The sequence below is a fragment of the Xenopus laevis genome, chromosome 5S, assembly GCF_017654675.1.
Source record: "Xenopus laevis strain J_2021 chromosome 5S, Xenopus_laevis_v10.1, whole genome shotgun sequence".
NCBI classification, from domain to species: Eukaryota; Metazoa; Chordata; class Amphibia; order Anura; family Pipidae; genus Xenopus; species Xenopus laevis.
Genome location: NC_054380.1, coordinates 22,222,693 through 22,244,856, shown reverse-complemented (window position 1 = coordinate 22,244,856; position 22,164 = coordinate 22,222,693). Strand labels below are relative to the sequence as shown.

Sequence of the window (22,164 nt, the reverse complement as noted above, 5' to 3'; positions counted from 1 at the left end):
CGCTGCAAAACGAAAGCACGTACTGTACATAATGACATCTGTCCCTCTAAAGATGGGGGGGTTTCAGGCCGAGCCACTGAATTCTTTGCCTTTATACACAGATAAATTCTAAAATTATTAGCACTTTGTCCCTGGACAATAGAATCCCTGCAGCCTCCCAGCGGACGAGCATGACTCACAGCACAAAACACATATCATTTTCCCTACGCTCCCTTAGAATGGGGTTGACAGCCTCCGCAATATTTCCTAATGCCGCCTTTCACTAAATCACTTAATGGACAATATTTAGACTATATGGGTGTTACAAAAACTATGCAGGTTGGTAATGACCAAAATAAAGGTTTATTTCCAGTGTGTTTATTGTTTATAAATGTTTCATTTAAAACTCTGTTATAATTATAATAACACACTAAAGTCAGTAGTAGGCTTAGTTCAAACTCTGATAATCATTAAAGGAGAACCAAAGCCTTTTTATTAAAATCCCCTACCTCCTACCCTACATAGACCCCCCTCCTTGCTCTCCCCCCCCCAGTTTAGGTATTAATCTGGGTACATGCCTCTAACGTTTTACTTGCCATGTGATTAAATTGAGTTTGTATTTCCTCTCTTTTCCACAGAATCTTTGCAGTACCCACTATGGAAAGCAGAGGGACTTTAAGTCCCAGAATCCATCACTTCACAACAGGGGCTGTATGACTCTGCTAGCCTAATTGGGGTGGGGATGGTTCTTCCGAGTCTGACTGTCATGGCTTCCTTTCAATTTGTGCCGCTAAAAATAGATTTATTTTTATTTCGGGGGGCCGAGATAGTGTTTAGTCACATTTTATACATAAGCCCAAATGAGCTCATATAAGAAAGGGGAGGAATATTTTCCTTTAAGGGCAGGGGCACACGGGTAGATTCAGGGAGATTTAGTCGCCTGGCGACTAATCGCCTCTTCTGCTGGGCGACAATCTCCCAGAACTTCCTTCCACCTCCTATAATGAGAAAATGCCTGTGCCAATGCACTCGCGGTGCTTCGATTTCGAAGTCGCCCAAAGTTTCCTCGTGAGGCAGCTTTGGGCGACTTCAGAAATCGAAGCGCCGCCAGTGCATTGGCGCTGGTGCTTTCTCATTATAGCAGGCAGAAAGGCAGGGGGAAGGCAGTTCAGGGAGATTGTTGCCCCGCAGAAGAGACGATTAGTCGCCAGGCTACTAAATCTCTCCGAATCTGCCCGTGTGCCCCTGCCCTAAAGGGCAACTAACTATTTGCTTTTTACTTTACGTGTTTCTTCTCCTAGCTTTCAAGATGGTGTTACTTGCAGTTACAGATAAGGATACATGGAATCTTTAAATTTTAATATTAAGAATTAAAGGGGGAAAAAATGGCATTACCTGCAAACAAAGATTTTTTTTTAAATTTCACGTTTAAACATTTTAGAATTCTAAAAGTCAAATGACTTAAACGGTTCAGAGTTGTTTACACACAGACACAGAGGATTCGGCCGAATCGAATCCTGAAAAAAGTGCAAGGATATAAAACCTGGACCAATTGGGTTCGGTGTCATCGACCTTCCTTTTCAACCCATACTGCCCTCCCATGTGCTGTGACCTGGGGGCATAATTATAAGTATTAGAAATAGAATGTTATAGCTCGTGTCAGTATTTTGGACAAGTTCTACCACAAGGCTAGTGGGAATGCCTTTCGCCCTGGGGTGTGATCTGTTCCCAAAGCTGAAGGATCACAGCACCGCACCTGGGACCCTCATCTGCTGGAGAAGCCAACCTGAACATATATCTTGTTATACATGACTCCAATTATAGGCTAACTCAACCTGTGGCATACTGTATGTTCCCCCTGGAGAGGCAACAAGGAGGCAGATGAAACCAGCAACAGATCTACCTTTCCACTGAACAGTAACCATTTCCCAGGCAGAAGCAATCAGCATAACATTCCCTTGTATTACCAACAATCGGGCCGGTCGACCAAAAATTGTGCCTTCTCCGATATCAGATTTCCTATAAAATCATTGGAGCCGCACAGCTCAGGAACCCACCACGTGGAGTCATTAATTGCTTCTAATGTTACTGCCCCTAATGATGCTCCGAGTCAGGCTTGCATATTGCTCTCATTAAGATGCTCTGTATCAGGACAGAAAAAGCTGCGCTGGTCCGGGTTAATTAGTCAGCAAGAGATTCAGGATGACATTTAGCGCTCAGGGAATTCCTCTTGGCTAAAGGCACAGAGATACGGCACAGCTGCTTTGTAATATGTTCCACTAATATCGGGACTCTCCAAATGCAGATTTGTGATAACATGTAACCCCTCCACTGTGGCCCCTCCAGACTGTGGCCCCATGCTGTCACTTACCCAGTGCAGGGGCCCAATGCAGACCTTAGCAGCCAGCAGGGGAATGGTGGGGTCTGACGGACACAGCTTGCAGCACTCCTTTAACACCGATACTGCATATGCAAACTGTCAATGGAAGGCAAAAGAGAAGGTTAGGGAGAAGACCAGAGCATGCCTGTAATAACCAAATGGCTGCAACTCAACAATCAAATATATATATGGTGTTATTTATCAAAATCAGAATTTTTCTGATTTTTAAAATAAAAAAGTCCAACAAAACTAGAATCCATGATTTGACCTTATTTAAAAAAAGAACGATTTAATTGGATTGGGGTGATACGTTTTTTTTCAGAGGTTTTTCCGGAATCATACGATTTTTTTTTCCAGAAAAGCCCGAATTCTTCTAATTTTTGCCCGATAACTCTAAAATAGGATTTTCCGGCTAATTCCAGTGCATACCACAGAAACTTCTAAATAGGATAGGGATCTCTCCCATTGTCTTATATACAACCTCGGCAGGTCTGAGATGGCGGATTTTTCGGTTTCAGATTTTTTTACAGCCTTGTGATATAATAAAAATTAGAGTTTTTTTCCCACTTAAAATTCAGATTGTATAGTAAAAATATAGCATTTTTAACATTCGGACTTTAATAAATAACCCCCATAATGTTGCTTCTGCTGATTTATAATGGGAGATCCCCCCGGGGAGAAAGATCAATAAGCACATTTAGAGAAGAGATTGATTGCATCCCCTTGTACATTACATACACAGCAGTGAATAAAATAATATGTATAATATTCCAGTTGGAGACCTTTCAAATAACACACAAAAAGCAAATTAAAGGGGAACTGATTATCTAACAATGAAAAAAACCAAGATTTTTTAAAGATTTAGTTATAACTGAAAGCAGCATCCGTTTGGCATGTTTTATTCTCTGCTTGGCTTGTCCAGACTTTTGTCTTTAGGCATCTGGGTTGCTGTTTCTCCCATGGAGAATATTGAGTAGCAAACCCCTCAGCAGCCAATATACGTTATATACCAATATATAAAAGCTAATATTAAAGAGGGTGTTCACCTTTGAGTTAACTTTTAGTATGATGTAGAGACAATTTGACATTGGTTTTCATTTTTTATTATGTGTGTATTTTTGAGTTATTTAGCTTTTTATTCAACAGTTCTCCAGTTTGCAATTTCAGCCGTAGATTTGAATAAGAGACTGGAATATGAATAGGAGAGGCCTGAATAGAAAGATGAGTTAAAAAAAAGTAGCAATAACAAGAGTCACTGACCAACATTTGAAAGCTGGAAAGAGTCAGAGGACAAAGGAAAATAATTTAAAAAACGTTAATAATATTCATCTGTCCTAAACAGGCTTTTCCAAACTGTAACATAATCAGAATCTACACATTTATAGCAATTAAGCTATATATCTAAATATCTATGTATTTGCCTATTCCCTGTGGCATTTCCAGCAGTCTAGAGAATCCTTTCCCCAGCAGGTCTCTCGTTTCTGGTAAGACAGTGACCTTTCACTAACTATTAATTAGCCTGCTAGTATTATTTATACATATGTAAAGGTTTATTAAAGGATAAAGCATGTTCAAGTGCACTCATTACTTTTTCATCAAGACGCTGTAAGGGTGGCTTAGATTCTGATCTTCACAGTTGTTCACAATAGCAGGCTAATTTGTCATTCTGCTTTGTATTACATGGCACAAACTCAGCATTAGCATTTCAACAACTCATAAGATTAGCGTCTCAACAAGAGCCCACTGAGCATGTGCAGTGCCACTGGCACGGCCTAAGAAGATCCAAGATGGGAAGCTCCTGTAACTCTTAAAAGGGTTGTTCACCTTTAAATTAACTGTTAGTTGATGTAGAGAGTGACATTCTGAGACAATTTGAAATTGGTTTTCATTATTTTTATTATTTGTGTTTTTGATTTATTGAGCTTTTTTATTCAGCAGCTCTCCAATTTGAGCAATCTGGTTGCTAGGGTCCACATTACCCTAGCAACCATGCATTGATTTGAATAAGAGACTGGAATATGAATAGGAGAGGGACTAAATAGAAAGATGAAAAATAAAAAGAAGCCATAACAATAAAATTGTAGCCTTAGAAAGCATTTTTTAGATGCAGTCAATGACCCCATGTAAAAGCTGGAAAGAGTCAGAAGTAGGAAAATAATCCAAAAACTATAAAAAAAAGAAAAACTGAAGGCCAGTTGAAACATTGCCTAGATTTAGCAATTCTATAGCACACTACAAATTAACCCCTTTAAGGCTTGGATTATTATCCTGTTATAGGGTACAGTAAGTTGAGCATTTATAATACAGAATTTCTAGCCACATTCATTTTTAGCCTTCGTTTGCCTTTTTAGGGGATGGTAAACCCTAAAAAATCTATTTTGTCTAATAAAAAAAAGTAATGCCAATCAACTTTCCAATAATGCATTTTTTTAAAACTACGACACCAATTTTCAGTGCTAAATTCTGCCTCTAGATGGCGATAGAGTGTAATGGCCTAAGACCCTCAGAAGCAATGTAGTGCACTCTTGCACCACCTAGAGGCAGGATTTAGCACTGAATCTGGTGCAACATGTGAAACCCCAATGGCTTCATCTGTATTTGGTGACACTTTGGTGACTGCACTGAATATTAACAATATTGCACTAGGTTCTGTTATTTGTTTTTTTTCAATAGCCTGTGGCGCTGAACTATAATTGTATCTTTATTTACAGGTCTGTTGCATGACGACCCCTAAGCTAAGATGTCCCTTTAACAAATAAACAACAAGAATCCAATTTAACTATAGGAGAATCAAAAGCTCTAAGAACATTGAAATGTGAAAATGATATAGTTATCAGAAGAGCAGATAAGGGAGGACAGGTGGTTATTCTTAATAAACGAGATTACATATCAGAATTAGTGATGGGTGAATTTATTAGACAGCCGCGAATTTGCGGCGAATTCCGGCGATTCACTGCTGGCGAATAAATTTGCAAAACCGCCGCAAAAATTCCGTCAAAAAAAAATGGGCGCCGGCATTTTCACCAGCATTTTTCACTATTTCTCGAATTTCGCAAATTTTTTGGCGAACCGCGCCAAATTCGCTCATCGCTAATCAGAATCTTTAAGACAACTGTCAAATGTAAATTGTTACAAAGTTCTTACTTCTAATCCGACAAACAAATTTAAGGGAGAAATTGTTTTCTCATTGAAAGTGCCTTATCTAACGATATCATTGATAAGAAGACCAGCGAGTATTTATATGTTGACTCTCCAAAAATCCAAATTTTTCACCATTTCCCTAAAATACATAAGCAAGACAGACCCCCTCTAGGTAGGCCGATTGTTGCAGGGATTGGCTCTGTGGGTGAAAGGCTTTGTGAGTTGATAGATAGACAACCTCTAGTCTTAAAGCTACCAAGCTATCTAAGTGGGTCTCAATTGATGTTCAAGATAGAAATGTCGGCTCGCACACCCAGGCCTTCAGTCAGGATAGCCAGGTGCTCAATGCTGGAGGGATCGGCACCCTCCCCAAGGTCAAATGGTAGAAATACACTGGCACACACGGCAATTCAAACAGGCATGCTTGACAAAGGGGTACTACCCCGAAACGTTGCTTTTCTGCAAATAAAGACACAAGGGATTTCCCTGTTTGAATTGCCGTGTGTGCCAGTGTATTTCTACCATTCTCAATTGATGTTGCCTCACTATATTCATGTATACCCCATCATTTAGGTATCACAGCTGTTAAGTATCATCTTTTTCACTATAGCTCATATGACAACAACACTATTAATTTCATTTTAGACTCTATCTTGTTCCTACTCACACACAACTAGTTTCTCTTTGATCAGAAGTACTATCTTCAATGCTGTGGTACAACAATGGGTGCTAAATTTGCTCCTTCATTTGCAAATCTATATCTAGGTTGGTGGGAGGAACAGACCATTTTTCATGACTCAAATACATACAGTATAAAGACTGTATCATATATAGATGACATTCTATTAGTTTGGTCAGGTACAAAATCACATTTTCAGGACTTCATATTGCATATCAATTCCCATGATTTAAATTTAAAGTTCAATACGCATACATTGAACTTTTTGGAGATTACACTTAGACCCTCGAATAATATGGTTCTTTCAACACTTTATCGAAAAGACTGTGCTGGTAACACCATTCTGCATGCCCAATCTTCTCATCCTGATCATCTCATTAAAAGCATACCTTATAGTCAGTTTTTGAGACTTCAGAGAATATGTTCTACATTTGACAAATTTGCAATGCAGTCATGTCTACTACGTGATAGACTCTTGGACAGAGGCTATAACATGGATAAATTGTAGGTAGCCTTCTGTAAAGCTCTATATAAAAAATGTTGTGATGTTTTCAATAACTATAAGTCCAATTCAGACAATAACCCCACCAATGGCCATTCTCCCATTGAAACTAATATACAGAAAAAGAAAAAAGATTTTTAAACACTATCCTTTGTATTGACACATAGTGCACAATTCAAACAAATTAGAAATATTTTTGACAAAAATGTAGCTATCCTTCATACAGATTCGACACTCAATCAAATTTTAGGACCAAAATGTTGTTTTGTCTCTAGACACTCCAAAAACATTGGAGATCTTCTATCACCAAGTCTTGTACAAAGCTCCAAATCCACTCATAATACTTGGTTAAATACAAAGGGGAAGTACAAATGTGAAGCTTGTAAATGTATTACTTGCAACTATGAGGACAAAACCACAACCTTTTGGTCCTCTCAATCTAATAAAACATACAATATTAAACAATATATTAATTGTAACTCAAAAAATGTTGTATATCTCATTACATGTAAAAAGTGCTTTCAGCAATATGTTGGACAAACAAGTCGCACTCTAAAAGAAAGGATTAGGGAGCACATATGTAACATAAAGGATTCAAATAGCTCAACTACAGTGTCCATGGGCTTTGACTTATGCTACTGCTCCATTGATACACCTGTAGGACGGAGCATGGGTAGGTACACGGCAGAGAGAAATATTACAGCGGTGGAAGGGATTTATTGTGAGCGCCAGAAGCTTGCAGGGTTCCAGCCCCTAAGGAGGCTTTGAGCAGATAAATCCATATCACTATCGATTTCTACATAACACAGTCCACATCAAAGCAATGTGTTTAGATTTAACTGGTAAATACGAAAGGGAGAAAAAGAAAGGTTTAAATCGGGCAGATATTTCCCTCGGGAGTGGGATAAAATCAAATAAAAAGTGAACTTGGCTAATGATTCCCTTTCTGTTCTTGTGGTGCTCTCGATCTGGTGAGAAGCACGTCACTTTGAGGATTCAGCCTTATCTCACATCCTGAATGGACCGGATTCTTGTATTGTTCACAGAAGACAATATAGTAAGGGAAGAATAAAAGAATTCTCTGTATAATAAAATTCATACGTGGAAGGCAGATTAATGACTCGGTTATGGCAGATAGAAAAAGCTGGGCTAAATGACAAATAAAATACCTGAAGGTCACAATGAGTGAGAATCCCCCTTTTGTGCTTTTTTTTGCAGCCCTTACCCCCTGTGACTGTGCAGCGGTCTGGGCATTAATGAGCTTTAACATGTCAGCTGCTTCCACTGCACATGCCCAACCTGCGCCCAAAGCTGTAATAAGGGAAGGCATAGGAAGGAAGGAAACTCATGGGGTTGAAATGAGGATGATCTCTACACTGACCACACGCTGTACAAAGTCAACTGGAAGCAGGAACAATGCTACTTGCGTTTGAAGTGCCCAATAATAATGTCAGGACTGTCCAACTAGATGTGGCCCTCCAAAGTGTTTTATAGCTCTTTGCCTGTCTGTTGGCTCCACAGATGTTGAGCATATGACTTGCGTATGACGCCATCATTTTTATATAAACCAGCCATGGGAGGACAGGGGAAGACCCAGGGGTTCCAGCGAGGGATCGGGTCGCAGGGCACAGGCCTCAGTGTCCCGCTAGCCAAGTCCAACCCTGGCAGTGACACTAGGGATCATTTACCCAGGGCAGAGCAGGATATAAAGTGCTGATGCCACCTAACTTTTTTTCACATTGCACCCTGTCCTGCACAAAGAATAACTGACCCATAAATACAGAGTGGCCTCTTTAACTGCAAGTTGAAAACCCTTTCTGTGCTGTATTTGAAGAGGCTGAGAGACAATAATTATTATTAATCATAAGATAAATATTATATGTTTTGTGCCACCCCTCTTCCCTAAAGGTGGTCACACATACATAGATCATTTGGAACCAACTTGATGTGGGCAATATCAGGCTGATCCGATTTTGGGCCCTACAGGAGAATACGGACAAGCGTATCGAGGACCACATCAACGAATCAATGCCGTCCTCGATCAGATGGGATTTATAAACCTGCCTGTCGGAGGGCCCCATAAACTGCCCAATAAGCTACCAAATTAATCTGTTGACCGTTTATATCAGCCCAAGTATGGTGACCTTAATTCACTTATTCTGCAGCCCCTTGTCCCTCTGCTGTGTCATTAGAGTAGCAACTGTTGCCATGTGTAAATACAGGGGCTGAGAGGTGACTTCCAACTTTAGGATTACTGGAATGGCTGTCACTAAATATATATCAGATCAGAGGACCAATCAAAGGAATAAACAGATAAGCTACAGTACCTGTCATCAACAGTAAGAAATGGGGAAATAGACATAAAAAAAATAGGGAGTAATAGGTACAGGCTGCTCTTTGGAGAGGGGGCAATGAGCATCAGGAAAGGAACACAGAAGGGACATGTGCCATATAAGGACTGTAATATGGGACAGGGAGATGCACTCGTAATTGCAATATACAGAAATATGAAAAAAACACACAAAGACAAAAGTATTGTAGAAGTGATACATATTTTTTGTTTTCTGAGAAATAAAATGCAAACCGTAGCAGTTTCCCCAATGAAAAAAAAATGGCATTGCCTCCAACAGGTGTCTGTCTGGTGCCACAACCCCAGTATATAAATCAGCTCAAGCCATGCTTCAAATCAAAACACAGAGTGTATAAAGTGAAAAAACAAAAAGTGCAATAGGTGCACCAAAACAGCCCTCCTTTTAAAAAGAACAAAAATCCCCCACCCCCAGGCCAAAAGGGCAAGAGCTCTTAGATCTCCCTTTGCCACAAGGCTTAGGGAGACACCTTTGGTCTTCAGAATTTCCTACCTGCAAGGGTTGGAAGTCCCTTTGTCCCAGTCCCTATGCCAAAAGATATTAAAGAGAAAGGGCACCATCTTGAACCTCCAAAGGTTCCATCTAACCCACGACGGGGGTGGGTTTGGGGAGGGAAGGAGCCTAATAGCCACACATCCCCCTTAGATCTAGTGAGGCTGGCCGTGTATGGCCCTAGTCTACCGGCCGGAATTTGAAAAGACACCTCATGTTTGCAAGACCTGGAGCACTAGCTCTCAAGCTTCAAAAGTTGCTCAGCCCCTGGCCAATTGCCTCTCATTGCATTGAACAATCAAATTCTTTTGCCATAAAGAATAAGCAGCAGTGCTGAACATCACTGCCTGTCTTTGCCCCAGGATACAATTTGCATTCGGGCGGAGAACAATTATTTTTGTTTCAGCATGGAAAATAAAATGTAACATCTAGAACCCCCGTAGTTTGATAAATCAGTCCCGTAATTACAGCAACTGTAGAATAGATTTCCTACTAATTTTAACTGAGAAATATGTTTAGCATCTGCCCCTACTGAGGGAAAGTAGAACGTAGCTTCAATAAGATGAAATGAAATTATCTGATAAAGAAGGATAAAATGAAAGAACTACACTAATAGCCATTGTGACTTCTCAGCAGGATGTTTTTGGGAAATCTGCAGCTAGAGATGAACCTGAATTTATTGAAGCATCTGGAGGCTCGTTTGGTTAAGAAGGCTGCGCCACAATAGTTTAAGGATCTTTTCTTTTGCAAAAGAAGCCCACATCTGGTATGTCTATAAGTGTACTATTTTGGACACCTATAGGCAACCCTACTTATCTGGGTAGCTCTTCATGTCAAGGTACTAGTGATGTGGGGGTCTACAAAAATTTGACTTGCCAGCTACGTATCATACAACCAACTGATACTTTGTTGATATAAGCATCATAAAATTAACTGCCAACTAAGCATCACAGAACTAAATGCAACTGTTACATAAGGTATCCCAAACCCAGAACTAACTCCAAGGACCTAATTACGGCTCACTTTTCTTACTATAGCAGCCTGCTTTGGCTTCGAGAGGAGACTCAGATGCTGCCAGGTCTTAATGTCAGAGAACCAAGGACAGAGTTCTGGGCAGGCAAATCAACTGAACATGTAGGAGTAGAACAGGAAACAGGAAGCATAGTCAATGGGCAGGCCGGGTCGGTGCCAAACAGGCAATGAAGTACAAGATCAGAGAACAGAAGTGTAGTCAAGGTCACAGGCCGGGGTCAAAAACCAAATAGTAACAGAATAAGAATCCAAAGAATGTGCAATAACAGGCAGTGGTCAGTACAGACAGCAGGATAGCAAAGTCAGGAACAGGCTAGGGTCAGGAACAAAGATCAGACTTCATAAACCCAGGAGCTATAGAAAATAGATCTACATTGAGCAGTGAGTATTTTAATGAGGCCCCTTTAAATATTAACATTTTTGCCCCAACCACAATGACGTCAGACAGCCACCTTGTTGATATAAGTATCATAGAATTAATTGCCACCTAAGTAACACAGAACCAACTGACACCTTGTTGATATGGGCATCACATAATTAACTGCCACCTAGGCTTCATAGAACCAACTGCTAATTTGTTGATATAAGATCATAGAATTAACTCCCACCTAAACTTTACAGAACCAACTGCCACTGATATAAGTGGATATATGCTGATATACTATAAGCGTTAGAGAACCAGTTGCCTCCTAGTTTATATAATCATGATGGAATCAACTGCCTCCTTATTGATATAAGCATTACAGAATCAACTGCCACTTTGCTGATATAAGCATCATAGAACCAACTGCCGCCTTGTGATATAAGCATCATAGAACCAACTGCCACCTTGTGATATAAGCTTCATAGAATCAACTGCCCCTTATGATATAAGCATCACAGAACCAAATGCCACCTTGTGATACAAGCATCATAGAACCAACTGCCACCTTGTGATACAAGCATCATAGAACCAACTGCCACCTTGTGATATAAGCATCATAGAACCAACTGCCACCTTGTTGATATAAATTGTGAGCATAAGGCAGTAGGTATTTTCTATTGGTTTAAAGATTCTGTTCTTTCTTGGTAATAATCACTATTACTAGCCAGGGCTGATCCTATCAAATGTGGGGCCCAATTGGGACCATGTTGGCGGGGCCCCTAGACAAAGTGTTGCTGGCTACTGACACACCAAGTATTTAGGAAAATAAGGGCATACAGGCACAAAATAGAAAGGAAAGGGGCAGACAAGGTAAGAGAGTGAGAGGGATGAAATAGGGGCACATAATAGGGGCCAATTAGTTTGGGGCAGGCTGGGCCGATTCAGCTTGGGAGCAGGCTTGGTTGGATTGGGGGCAGGCAGGGCCTATCAAGGTTGGAGCAAAGCTGGGCCTATGAGAGTTGGGGACAGGCTAGACCTATGGAGTTGGGGGATAGGCTGGCTTATCAGAGTTGGGGGTGGGCTGGACCTATGGATTTGGGAATGGGCTGGACTCTCAAAGTTGGGGGCAGGCCAGGCAGCATCATGTGCTGAGGGAAATATTATCTGTGCTGCCCTGTGGTGCGGGGCCCCCAGAGGTGCGGGGCCCTATTGTGCCCAATTGGTCCAATAGGTCTAAGGCCGGCCCTGTTACTAGCCTTGCTCTGCAAACCCTCTCATTGTGCATAGAACATTCTGAGAAGGATGCCATAATAATATCAGTCGCCACAAAGACATAATTGAGATGCGCAGTAGGAAATTTTCATTGCCCATATTACGCAGTGGAAAGTGGCTATAAATAGCTGACATTTTTTAATCTCACAAAAGAAGTGTTTCTAGAGTAGATGTGTCACAGAGACATGAGTTCCATTTCTACGTGCTTCGGGGGAAAAAATAGCTAAACTGGGGAAGAACAGAAGAATGAGAACTCCTTTTGTCGGCATCATGCAGGTCACTCTGTGACAAAACATCCCCTATTAATAGAATCAAAGTGCAACCCTTGCCGAGCCTGATACAGTCTGTTCATTCACGAAATTTTCATATGACGCTAATTGCTTGAGTGAGTCTTTATGGTTTTTAGGGAACTGACACAGTCTCCCTTGACGGAATAAAGAGACAGAAGTGATGTCCCTCTGGAGAGCAGATAAATCAGCTAAAGGCAGTCACCAACTTTAAAAACAACAAACATAGATATGATTTATATAATATACGTTTTAACTATAGAGGCCCAATTGTGGATTGGGGACAATCATAAAGTCAGAGAATCAAGACTTTACCAGCCAAAACTTACCCTATTTGAGGCTATTTTGGGGATGTACACACAGTGCATGACTAGTTACAGTATTTATATATAAGGGCCATAGGTTGGACAAAACTGATCTAAATCCTTACTGTTGCCATCTTGCCTTACTATACCTGCAGCATCCCATTTCTTTTTATTTTGCTGACGCCAACTGCTTTTTTGATGGCGCCATTGGTACTATTTTGAACACCTAAAGCAACCCTGCTTATCTGGGTATCTCCTCATGTCAAGGTACTAGTGATGTGGGGGGCACCTCCATTTATAGACCTGCACCCGGCCAACCCGTCTCTGATGTCAACACAGAAAAACACAGAAAAAAATCTTCTTGAAAGTTCTTTACTCCATCCCTGCCATATGACTCCCTCCTGTGCTCATATAAATACAAAAACACAAAAAATAATTCAGAATATAAATAATTTGGCCAAAAGTTTCAGCACTGGAATTCCCTGGGTATACACTGTAGATTAATTCCCTTCAACTTTCTCCACTGCCTACCAGCTACATCCATTCATTGAGATACAAGGACCAACTGCAGGCTACAAAATAACCAAAAGGCTTAATTGCGAGAAGCTTATCTGATTATTTCTGAATTCTTCTTCTATTTTGGATTCGTTCGGAAATCCCCAGTATGTATCGTACCATTCCCCCAAGGCGTGTGTACTGCAGTGCAACACTTTAGACTGGATACGTTGTTATAACAGGAGATCAATATTTATGTTTTTCTTAATGCCAGTGATAAAATGGATCAATGTTGAGTTTTTCGCTAGAGGTTATTGACTGATTCCGAACATCCTGCATTTTTATAGTATTATAGTTATACACTGTGCAGGGAATAGACAAATTCAGCATCTACGGTGATGCCTTGAACTGATCTGAACTGCGCAATGGTATAGGTGGCTGCCATATTTGGTCATGTTCCCTGCATGGATCTAGGTAATTGGTGGGCAGCCATGAAGCCAATCAGGGATTGTGAGCCAGTATGCCTTCTTCTGGTTCAATCACAAGAATCCATGCTTGGGGGTGGAAGGGATGTAAGCTTTGCAGTTCAAGACCCAATACTGGAGCAAACAAAACATATTAGGGAAGCTTTGCTTGTCTCTAGTAGAGATATAAGAACTGTTAATCAGAAACCTGGTATCCAGAAAGCTTGGAATTACGTAGACTCAATTTTAATCAGAAAAATTTAAATTTTAATCAAATAATTCAATGATGTCCTTTTTCTTTGTAATACTAAAACAGTGCCTTGCACTTGATCTTAACTAAGATATAATTCATCCATATCGGTGGTAACGGTATTGGATCCATTTTTTTCGGAAACCTATTGTCCAGAAAGCTCCCTATTATGGAAAGGTCATCTCCCATAGGCTCCATTTTATCCAAATAATCCAAATTTTTAAAAACGATTTCCTTTTCCTGAGTGATAATAAAACGTTAGCTTGTACTTGATCCCAATTAAGATAAAATGAATCCTTATTGGAAGCAAAACCAACCTATTGGGCTAGTAGACTTAAGGTATGAAGGTCCAAATAACAGAAATATCTGTTATCAGGAAAACATCAGGCCCTGAGCATTCTAGATAACAGGTTCCAAAACTATACAACAATACATTTTGGTTTATTTAATGTTTCAATTATGTATGGCGAGCAAAATTCCTTATCTGGAAAACCCCATGTCCCAAGCATTCAGAATAACAGGTCCCATACCTGGAATAGCTAATCTCTTGTAATAGGTTAAGAATTTCCCCTTGCCGGCCCACTACATCCATCCATTAGATTGCTGCTGTCAAGTTAACAGTATTTGACGTCAGACCCACTTAAATACATTTAATACAGTAAACACTGACACAGATATAACCGGAACAGTATAGAAATGACAAGTGAAAATCCAATTTCCAAGTCTCACATTAGCACCATGTGAGTAAATGCAGGTTCTATGTCAAGTCATTATTCAAAGCACATTCTTTAAGGTCCTCCAGACAAATGAGGGAGACCTTCGGTGTCGGAATTTCATTGTGCAATCAATCAGGCTTGTGGTACTACCCACTGGATTTCCAACAGTCCTGATCCTAAAAAGATATCTGTAATTGCACCATGCCATAATATTGCTTGAGACATGGGGAATGGACAGAGCAATTAGGAGAGACACTGTAGGGGAGGAATACAATTAATTCCTGAGAAATTACAGTATTTAACATGTAGGAAGGCTATGTTTCCATTTGCCCTTTTCCAGCCTATAAATCAACTCAACCTTAGTAAAAACAGAAGCATGTCAAAATCAACACCCTCCATCCCACCCAAGGCAATGCATTGTCAATCACCAGCTAATGTGTGGGAAGCTTCTATGAAACTGCTTTGTCTTGACAGTGTGCAAAGTGGTTTCCAGGCTTTACCCATGAGAAATACGAATTGAAGGGATGGTCAGAACAGTATTCCACAAACAGAATACCAGCCCATGTTGTACACTATGGGTATATTCCATAAAGCATGCATTTAAGCACGCAAAGCCTGTTCTGTTTGCGTGTATCCAACTGGATGCTTGAATGCAAACAGGAACCATTAAAATTTTCATCACAGGAATAGAAAAATCAAGAATTTGGGAAGGATTAAAGGAGAGGATACAAAAGGAACTAAGAAGAAACTAACCAACGGGGGGGGGGGGGTAAGAAATGGAGAGCAAATTAAAGTAATGGAGATAACTGGAAACAAAAAATGGAGAGGAAATAAACAACAAAGGAATGAAAGGAAGGAAAGAGAAGAAACATAAGTAAAGGAAAAAAAGGAATGGATAATCAAGGGAACAAAATGATTGGAGAGGAAAGAAAAAGAAAGGAGAGAAAAAAGGAAAGGAAACAAAAGGAACAGAGAAGAAACTAAACCAAAGTAGGTGGGGAAAAGAAATGGAGAGCAAATTAAAGGAATGGAGACAACAGCAAACAAAAAGAAGGAGAGGAAATAAACAACAAGGAAAGGAGAAGACAGAAAGGGAAGAAACAAAAGAAAAGGAAATAAAAGCTATGCATAATTGAGGGTACAGAATCAATGGAGGGGAAAGAAAAGGAATGGAGAGGAAAGCAAGGAAAGAAGAGGAAAGAAATAATGAAGAAGAGATTCAAAAAACAGAAAGGAGAGAAAAGGAGAAGACAGCAAGGAAATGAAAAGGAAAAGAAAAGGAAAGGCATTTATTAGCTATGGCTGTTCATTTCACATTTGGAAACAGATGTTTCTATTTTTCTGCAGGGCATCTGAGTATAAACCCATTCAGTCCCGGTATTTAGTGGCTTGTGAATATAATAATGAGAAATACCGCTGGCAGCCTACCCAAGATTGCTGTCCTTCAGCTTTTCCCCTTGCCCAAGTCTACTGGTGAATATTCTAACTCCCCGGATCTATTTGGGGAAATGGAGGAAGGCTGAAATCTTCTAAGGATTCTGATTCCCAAGAATCCCTTCCATCCTTGTTTCCTAGCAACCCATCTCCACTTGTGCAAGGAAATCACCAGAAGGGAAACAGAGCGTCCCAGAAAAATTCATACGCTGTTGACACAATATACATTTATAACTCTCTACATGACCTTTTCAGTACAGACACAGACTTATCTCTATATCTTCAACAATCATTTTGCATTTATAAATATATCCCATGCCCGGAATAGGTTTCGCACTTCGCAGTTGAAACAAAATTACCCAGAAATGATGTACAAAATCATCTGCATCATTTGCAATAATCAAAATATTTATCAATTTAAGTATTTTAGTTAAGGTCAGCCTAATAAAGATTTAAATTGTGTTACAGCAGGGCCAGTCTGTTTGGAATAGTCTGGACTTTTGGATGAGCAATTTATAGGCTATAGAATTGCAACTAATGTCATGACTAATTCCGTAAATTTATTGGTTTGAAAATCAGAGATGAATGAGCTTTCCCACAAGCAAACCACTAATGAAAAATTATATACAGGAAGGGAACCGTAATCTGATAACCCATTATCCAGAAAGCTCTGAATTACGGGAAGGCTGTCTCCCTTAGACTCAATTATATCCAAATAATCCAGTTTTTTCTAAATTATTTCCTTTTTCTCTGTAATGATAAAACAGTAGCTTGTACTTGATCCCAACTAAGATATAATGAATCCTTATTGGAAGCAAAACCATCTTATTGGGTTTATTTAATGTTCACATGATTTTCTAGTAGACTTAAGGTATGAAGATCCAAATTATGGAAAGATCCGTTATCCAGAAAACCACAGGTCCTGAGCATTCTGGATTAATAAAACTAAAGCTCAATCTGCAATGAAAGGGGTGGTGTACCTTTAGTATGTTATAGAATGACCAATTCTAAGCAACTTTTCCATTGGTGTTCCTTTTTTCTTTCTTTGTAGTTTTTTCGAATTATTTGCGTTCTTCTCCACTCTTCAAATAGGTGGTCACTGACCCCATCTATAAACTGTAAGGCTACAAAATTATTGTTATGGCTATTTTTTATTATTCGTCATCTTTTTCAGACCTCTCCTATTCATATTACAGTCTCTTGTTCAAATCAGTGCATGGTTCCTAGTGGAATTAGGATCCTAGAAACCAGATTGCCAAAATTGCAAACTGGAGAGCTGCTGAATAAAAAGCTAAATAACTCAAAAACCACAAATAATAAAAAAATTAAAACCTATTGCAAATTGTCTGAGAATACCCCTAACTAAAAGTTAATTTGAAGGTGAGCAACCCCTTCAATGACATACCTATATATGTTTTTTACATTATATTAAATGTCCAAACACACACGGACTCCCTCCGTTACTGTAGCTCTCAAAGCTTTTTCTTTCTTCGCTAATGCTGAACTGCAACTCTCTTTGGAATAAAAGTGATCACTGAACTGTACAGAAAACTTTGTGAACAGACCCTATTCCTATCCAATTCCCAGCACTCATTTCTATACATCGCTAAACATGGGACACTGCACTTTCCCACAGAGAAGGAAGGGACTGGTTTTCTTCCATGAGCTGTGACATTCCAGTCGGGAACGACTTCTGCCAAATGGAACAAGGAATACAAGATAAATGAAGTACGGCAGAGTTCATCTTTTAACAGGTGTGTTTATTGTTTTCTGCAGCAACACCCAATACGGAGCAGTATGATATTACACTTGTTATGTAGTAATACTGAGCATTGTCTCATGCCGTGCAGCCAAATGGTATTCTATTTAAAGGGATACTGTCATGGGAAAAAAACATTTTTCAAAATGCATCAATTAATAGTGCTGCTCCAGCAGAATTCTGAACTGAATCAGTTTTTCAAAAGAGCAAACAGATTTTTTTATATTAAATTTTGAAATCTGACAAGGGGCTAGACATATTGTCAGTTTCCCAGCTGCCCCCAGTCATGTGACTTGTGATCTTCAGTCACTCTTTACTGCTGTACTGCAAGTTGGACTTATATCACCTCCCCCCCCCCCAGCAGCCTAAAAGCAGAATAATGGGAAGGTAACCAGATAGCAGCTCCCTAACACAAGATAACAGCTGCCTGGTAGATCTAAGAATAACACTCTTATATCCATAGTAAAATCCAGGTCCCACTGCGACACATTCAGTTACATTGAGTAGGAGAAACAACAGCCTGACAGAAAGCAGCTCTTTCTGAAAGCACATGACCAGGCAAAATGACCTAAGATGGAGCCTACACACCAATATCACAACAACAAAAAAATACACTTGTTGGTTCAGGAATTAATTTTTATATTGTAGAGTGAATTACAGTGTAATTTAGAAATAAAAAATACATCATAAATATCATGACAAATTCCCTTTAATAAGCAAATTATATATAATTACTGTAAATACCTTTCAATATATATTCTATTTGTGCCCATTTGTCAATCATGTTGGCCCCCTTTCCAGTGTGTGCTGCTTATCTGGGTACAGGTATGGGACCTATTATCGAAAATGCTCAGGACATGGGGTTTTCCTAGATACTAGAAAATCATGTAAACATTAAATAAACCCATTAGGCTGCTTTTTCTTCCAATAAGATTTATAAGGATAATTATATCTTAGTTGGGATCGAGTACAAGCTACTGTTTTATTATTACACAGAAAAGGGAAATAATACTTTTTTAATTTGGATTATTTGATTATAAAGATAAAGGAGTCTATGGGAGATGGCCTTTCTGTAATTTGGATCTTTCTGGATAACAGGTTTCCAGATAACAGATCCTGTACTTGTACATGTGTTTCACTGTGGAACTGCCAGGAGCCCATTCCTACCTCAAGAACATCGATAACAATCGGTGTTGTTTTTTTTGCCATTATCCACAAACCCATTATCTGGAAAGCCCTGAATTGCCATTATCCAGAAAGCTACGGATTACGGAAAGGCTGTCTCCCATCGGCTCCATGTTATCTACATTTTTTTAAATGATTTCCTTTTTCTCTGTAATAATAAAACAGTAGCTTGTACTTGATCCCAACTAAGATATAATTGATCCTTATTGGAGGCAAAACCAGCCTATTGGGTTTATTTAATGTTTACATGATTTTCTATTAGACTTAAGGTATGAAGAAACAATTAAAATAAAGACCCCTATGTGGAAAACCCCATTTCCAGAGCATTCTGGATAACAGGTCCCATACCTGTACCTTGTACTTGATCCCAACTAAGATATAAGGAATGCTTATTGGAGGCAAAACCAGCCTATTGGGTTTATTTTACGTTTAAAGGATTTTCTAGTAGACTTAAGGTATAAAGATCCAAATTAGGGAAAGACCCCTTATGTGGAAAACCTCATTTCCAGAGCATTCTGGATAACAGATCCCATACCTGCACTTAGCTTTCATCAGTCTGCTACAAGATAGAGAATAAAAGCAAAGCTGGCTGCAAAGGATAACTGCACTGGTAGAAGGAAGTATTTACAGTTGCCAATCGGCCTAACAGTTTTTGTGTCTGACGGTGGCAAAGGACAGTGGGTTAGGAAACCCTGTATTGTCTCCCCACATAAGGGAGTTGGCACCCATAGCCCACCCACGTGCCAACACAAGCAGAGAAGCGTGCATAGAAAGATGCCTCCACCATGGCGGCCCTACAGACCCAGAGAATGAGAACGTAACCAAAGCTTTATTCCTTTTCAGCAGGAATAAAATGACAGACAGACAGACAGCTAGAGCAGCGGGGTTAATTATTTCCCTGACCCTCCTCGTTGCAAAATACTCTTCTTCCCATGTAATTATAAGGCCGGGGTTTGCTATTAGTACATTATGGAATGTATATTATAACATTTCCTTCCCTTTCTCATCTATGCTGACAGCCTGCACTGTGATCCGCTGCGGGGGAATCATTACAACCTACAGTCGTTTGACCTACTGTCACTGCCTTGTCGTGGAATTCTCTACTTATTGATGGCTTGGACTACGTATAGATTGCTCCTATAACCTCAGTATTCTAGGGAGAAGAAAATAATATGCACCGGGGCAGCTCTATGGCCCAGGGGGAGTTGCACTTCTGCAATTAAAGGTTGACTGAGGATGCTGGGTATTGTAGGCTGGATTTAGGCAGAAGAGCCAAAGTGCAGTAAAGTAACTATAACTAATGGGGCCTGGTGCAAGACGTGCAGCCGAGCCCCCTGCCCCACCTCCAAATGCATCGTTTGCCCCGGATTTGTATGCGCCTGAGGCTGTGGGACCTAGTGTGACCGACCCCCTGCACCCTGGTAATTCTGCCACTGCCAGATCCTATACAAAAGAGCTATAGTGAAGAGAACACATCTTCTATAGCACCTCCCTAAAAGCAGTATAGCGCTACAGGTTTGGGATCCATTATCCAGAAAGGCCATCTCTCATAGGCTCCATTGTAATCAAATAATTCAAATTTTTACACGATTTCTTTTTTCTGTGTAATAATAAAACAGTAGCTTGTACTTGATCCCAACTAAAATATAATTAATCCTTATTGGAGGCAAAACCAGCCTATTGGGTTTATTTAAAGGGATTCTGTCATGATTTTTATGGTGTAGTTTTATTTCTAAATCATTTTGCATATGATTGTATGATACAGAAGTTGCATTCTCACAATGTTAGAGGTGGAACCCCCCCAGTGGAAACCCGGTATTAATGCTGATATTCTGTTTAAGGAGTAAATCCCAGGCGCAGATCATGTTTATGGCTGGCCATATGCTGACTCAGGCTGCTGCACCAAATAACCTACAGACTCAGCAGAGAGGTTGCTACACACTCCATGTGCCCAGCAGATCAGCAGTGACATGAGCTAATATTTATATTTAATTGTCTGGAAGGTGTCGGAGCTTTGCTTCCCAAACTGTTGAGCTGTCAGATAAGGTGAAATTTGTAGTCTTTAAAACACCAGAAACCATATCTTGGAGGACAGCTAGGGTTGAAAATTTATTTTTTTCAGCTACATATTATTGGAAATATGGCTGATAATAACATTGTCCTATATTTATAATCCTGTCATGATTTAAGGGGGTCCCAAGGGGGGCTTGAAATGAAAAAGCCTGTCTGTCACTGGGTTAATGAGTGCAAGCAACAGCAGGCAGCCTCTGTAACGTGAGGAGCCACTGCCCACCGGCTAAACCACACTATTATACATGTAATATTCAATATAAAGGATGTGCTTGGGTACAAGTGATGAGCACCTTCCAATAATTTTTCAGCAACTTGTCACAGCCCAAAGGGTGAAGTTACTGAGGCTGATATAACAGCAATACACATGTGCACTAAGGCACCCAAACAACTTCCCACCCAACTTTCATATAAGCTTAAAAGGCACATTTGGATGGGAGCTTTAGTTGCCCTTTAAAGAACACTGTCGCATAAAAAGAGGTTTACTTCTTCCTATTTCTTTAATTATTTGTAAACAAATCGCAGTCCCTGCTGTGCAAGTCTCCTAGTCCAACTTTAATCTCTGATTTCCTGGAATCTGAGTCAGAGACTCGGGCAGTTGGTGGATCCTAGCTGCCATCATGGCCGCTTACATGGAGTTTTTTTCGGCTCATGAAATGTGAGAAATGCAGTGTTTACTAATGCACTTTTCCATACAACATTAATGTATATTAAAGGGACACTGTCATGGGAAAATATATTTTTTTGAAAACACATCAGTTAATAGTGCTGCTCCAGCAGAATTCTGCACTGAAATCTGTTTCTCAAAAGAGCAAACAGATTTTTTTTATATATTTAATTTTGAAATCTAACATAGGGCTAGACATACTGTCAGTTCCCCAGCTGCCCCCAGTCATGTGACTTGTGCTCTGATAAACTTCAGTCACTCTTTACTGCTGTACTGCAAGTTGGAGTGATATCACCCCTCCCCCCCCAGCACTAACAACAGA

General features: G+C 39.9%; 1 protein-coding gene across 2 annotated transcripts in view; it reads right to left on the bottom strand.

The window, feature by feature from the left end:
• The window catches only part of ttc7a.S (tetratricopeptide repeat domain 7A S homeolog), a 189,817-nt gene that overhangs the window by 125,227 nt on the left and 42,426 nt on the right, over positions 1-22,164 (bottom strand). For both annotated transcript variants that reach the window (XM_018265041.2, XM_041564285.1), the window contains one exon: positions 2,351-2,455. In XM_018265041.2, the coding sequence (XP_018120530.1) occupies positions 2,351-2,455 (105 nt within the window). The remainder of the gene's footprint in view (positions 1-2,350; positions 2,456-22,164) is intronic.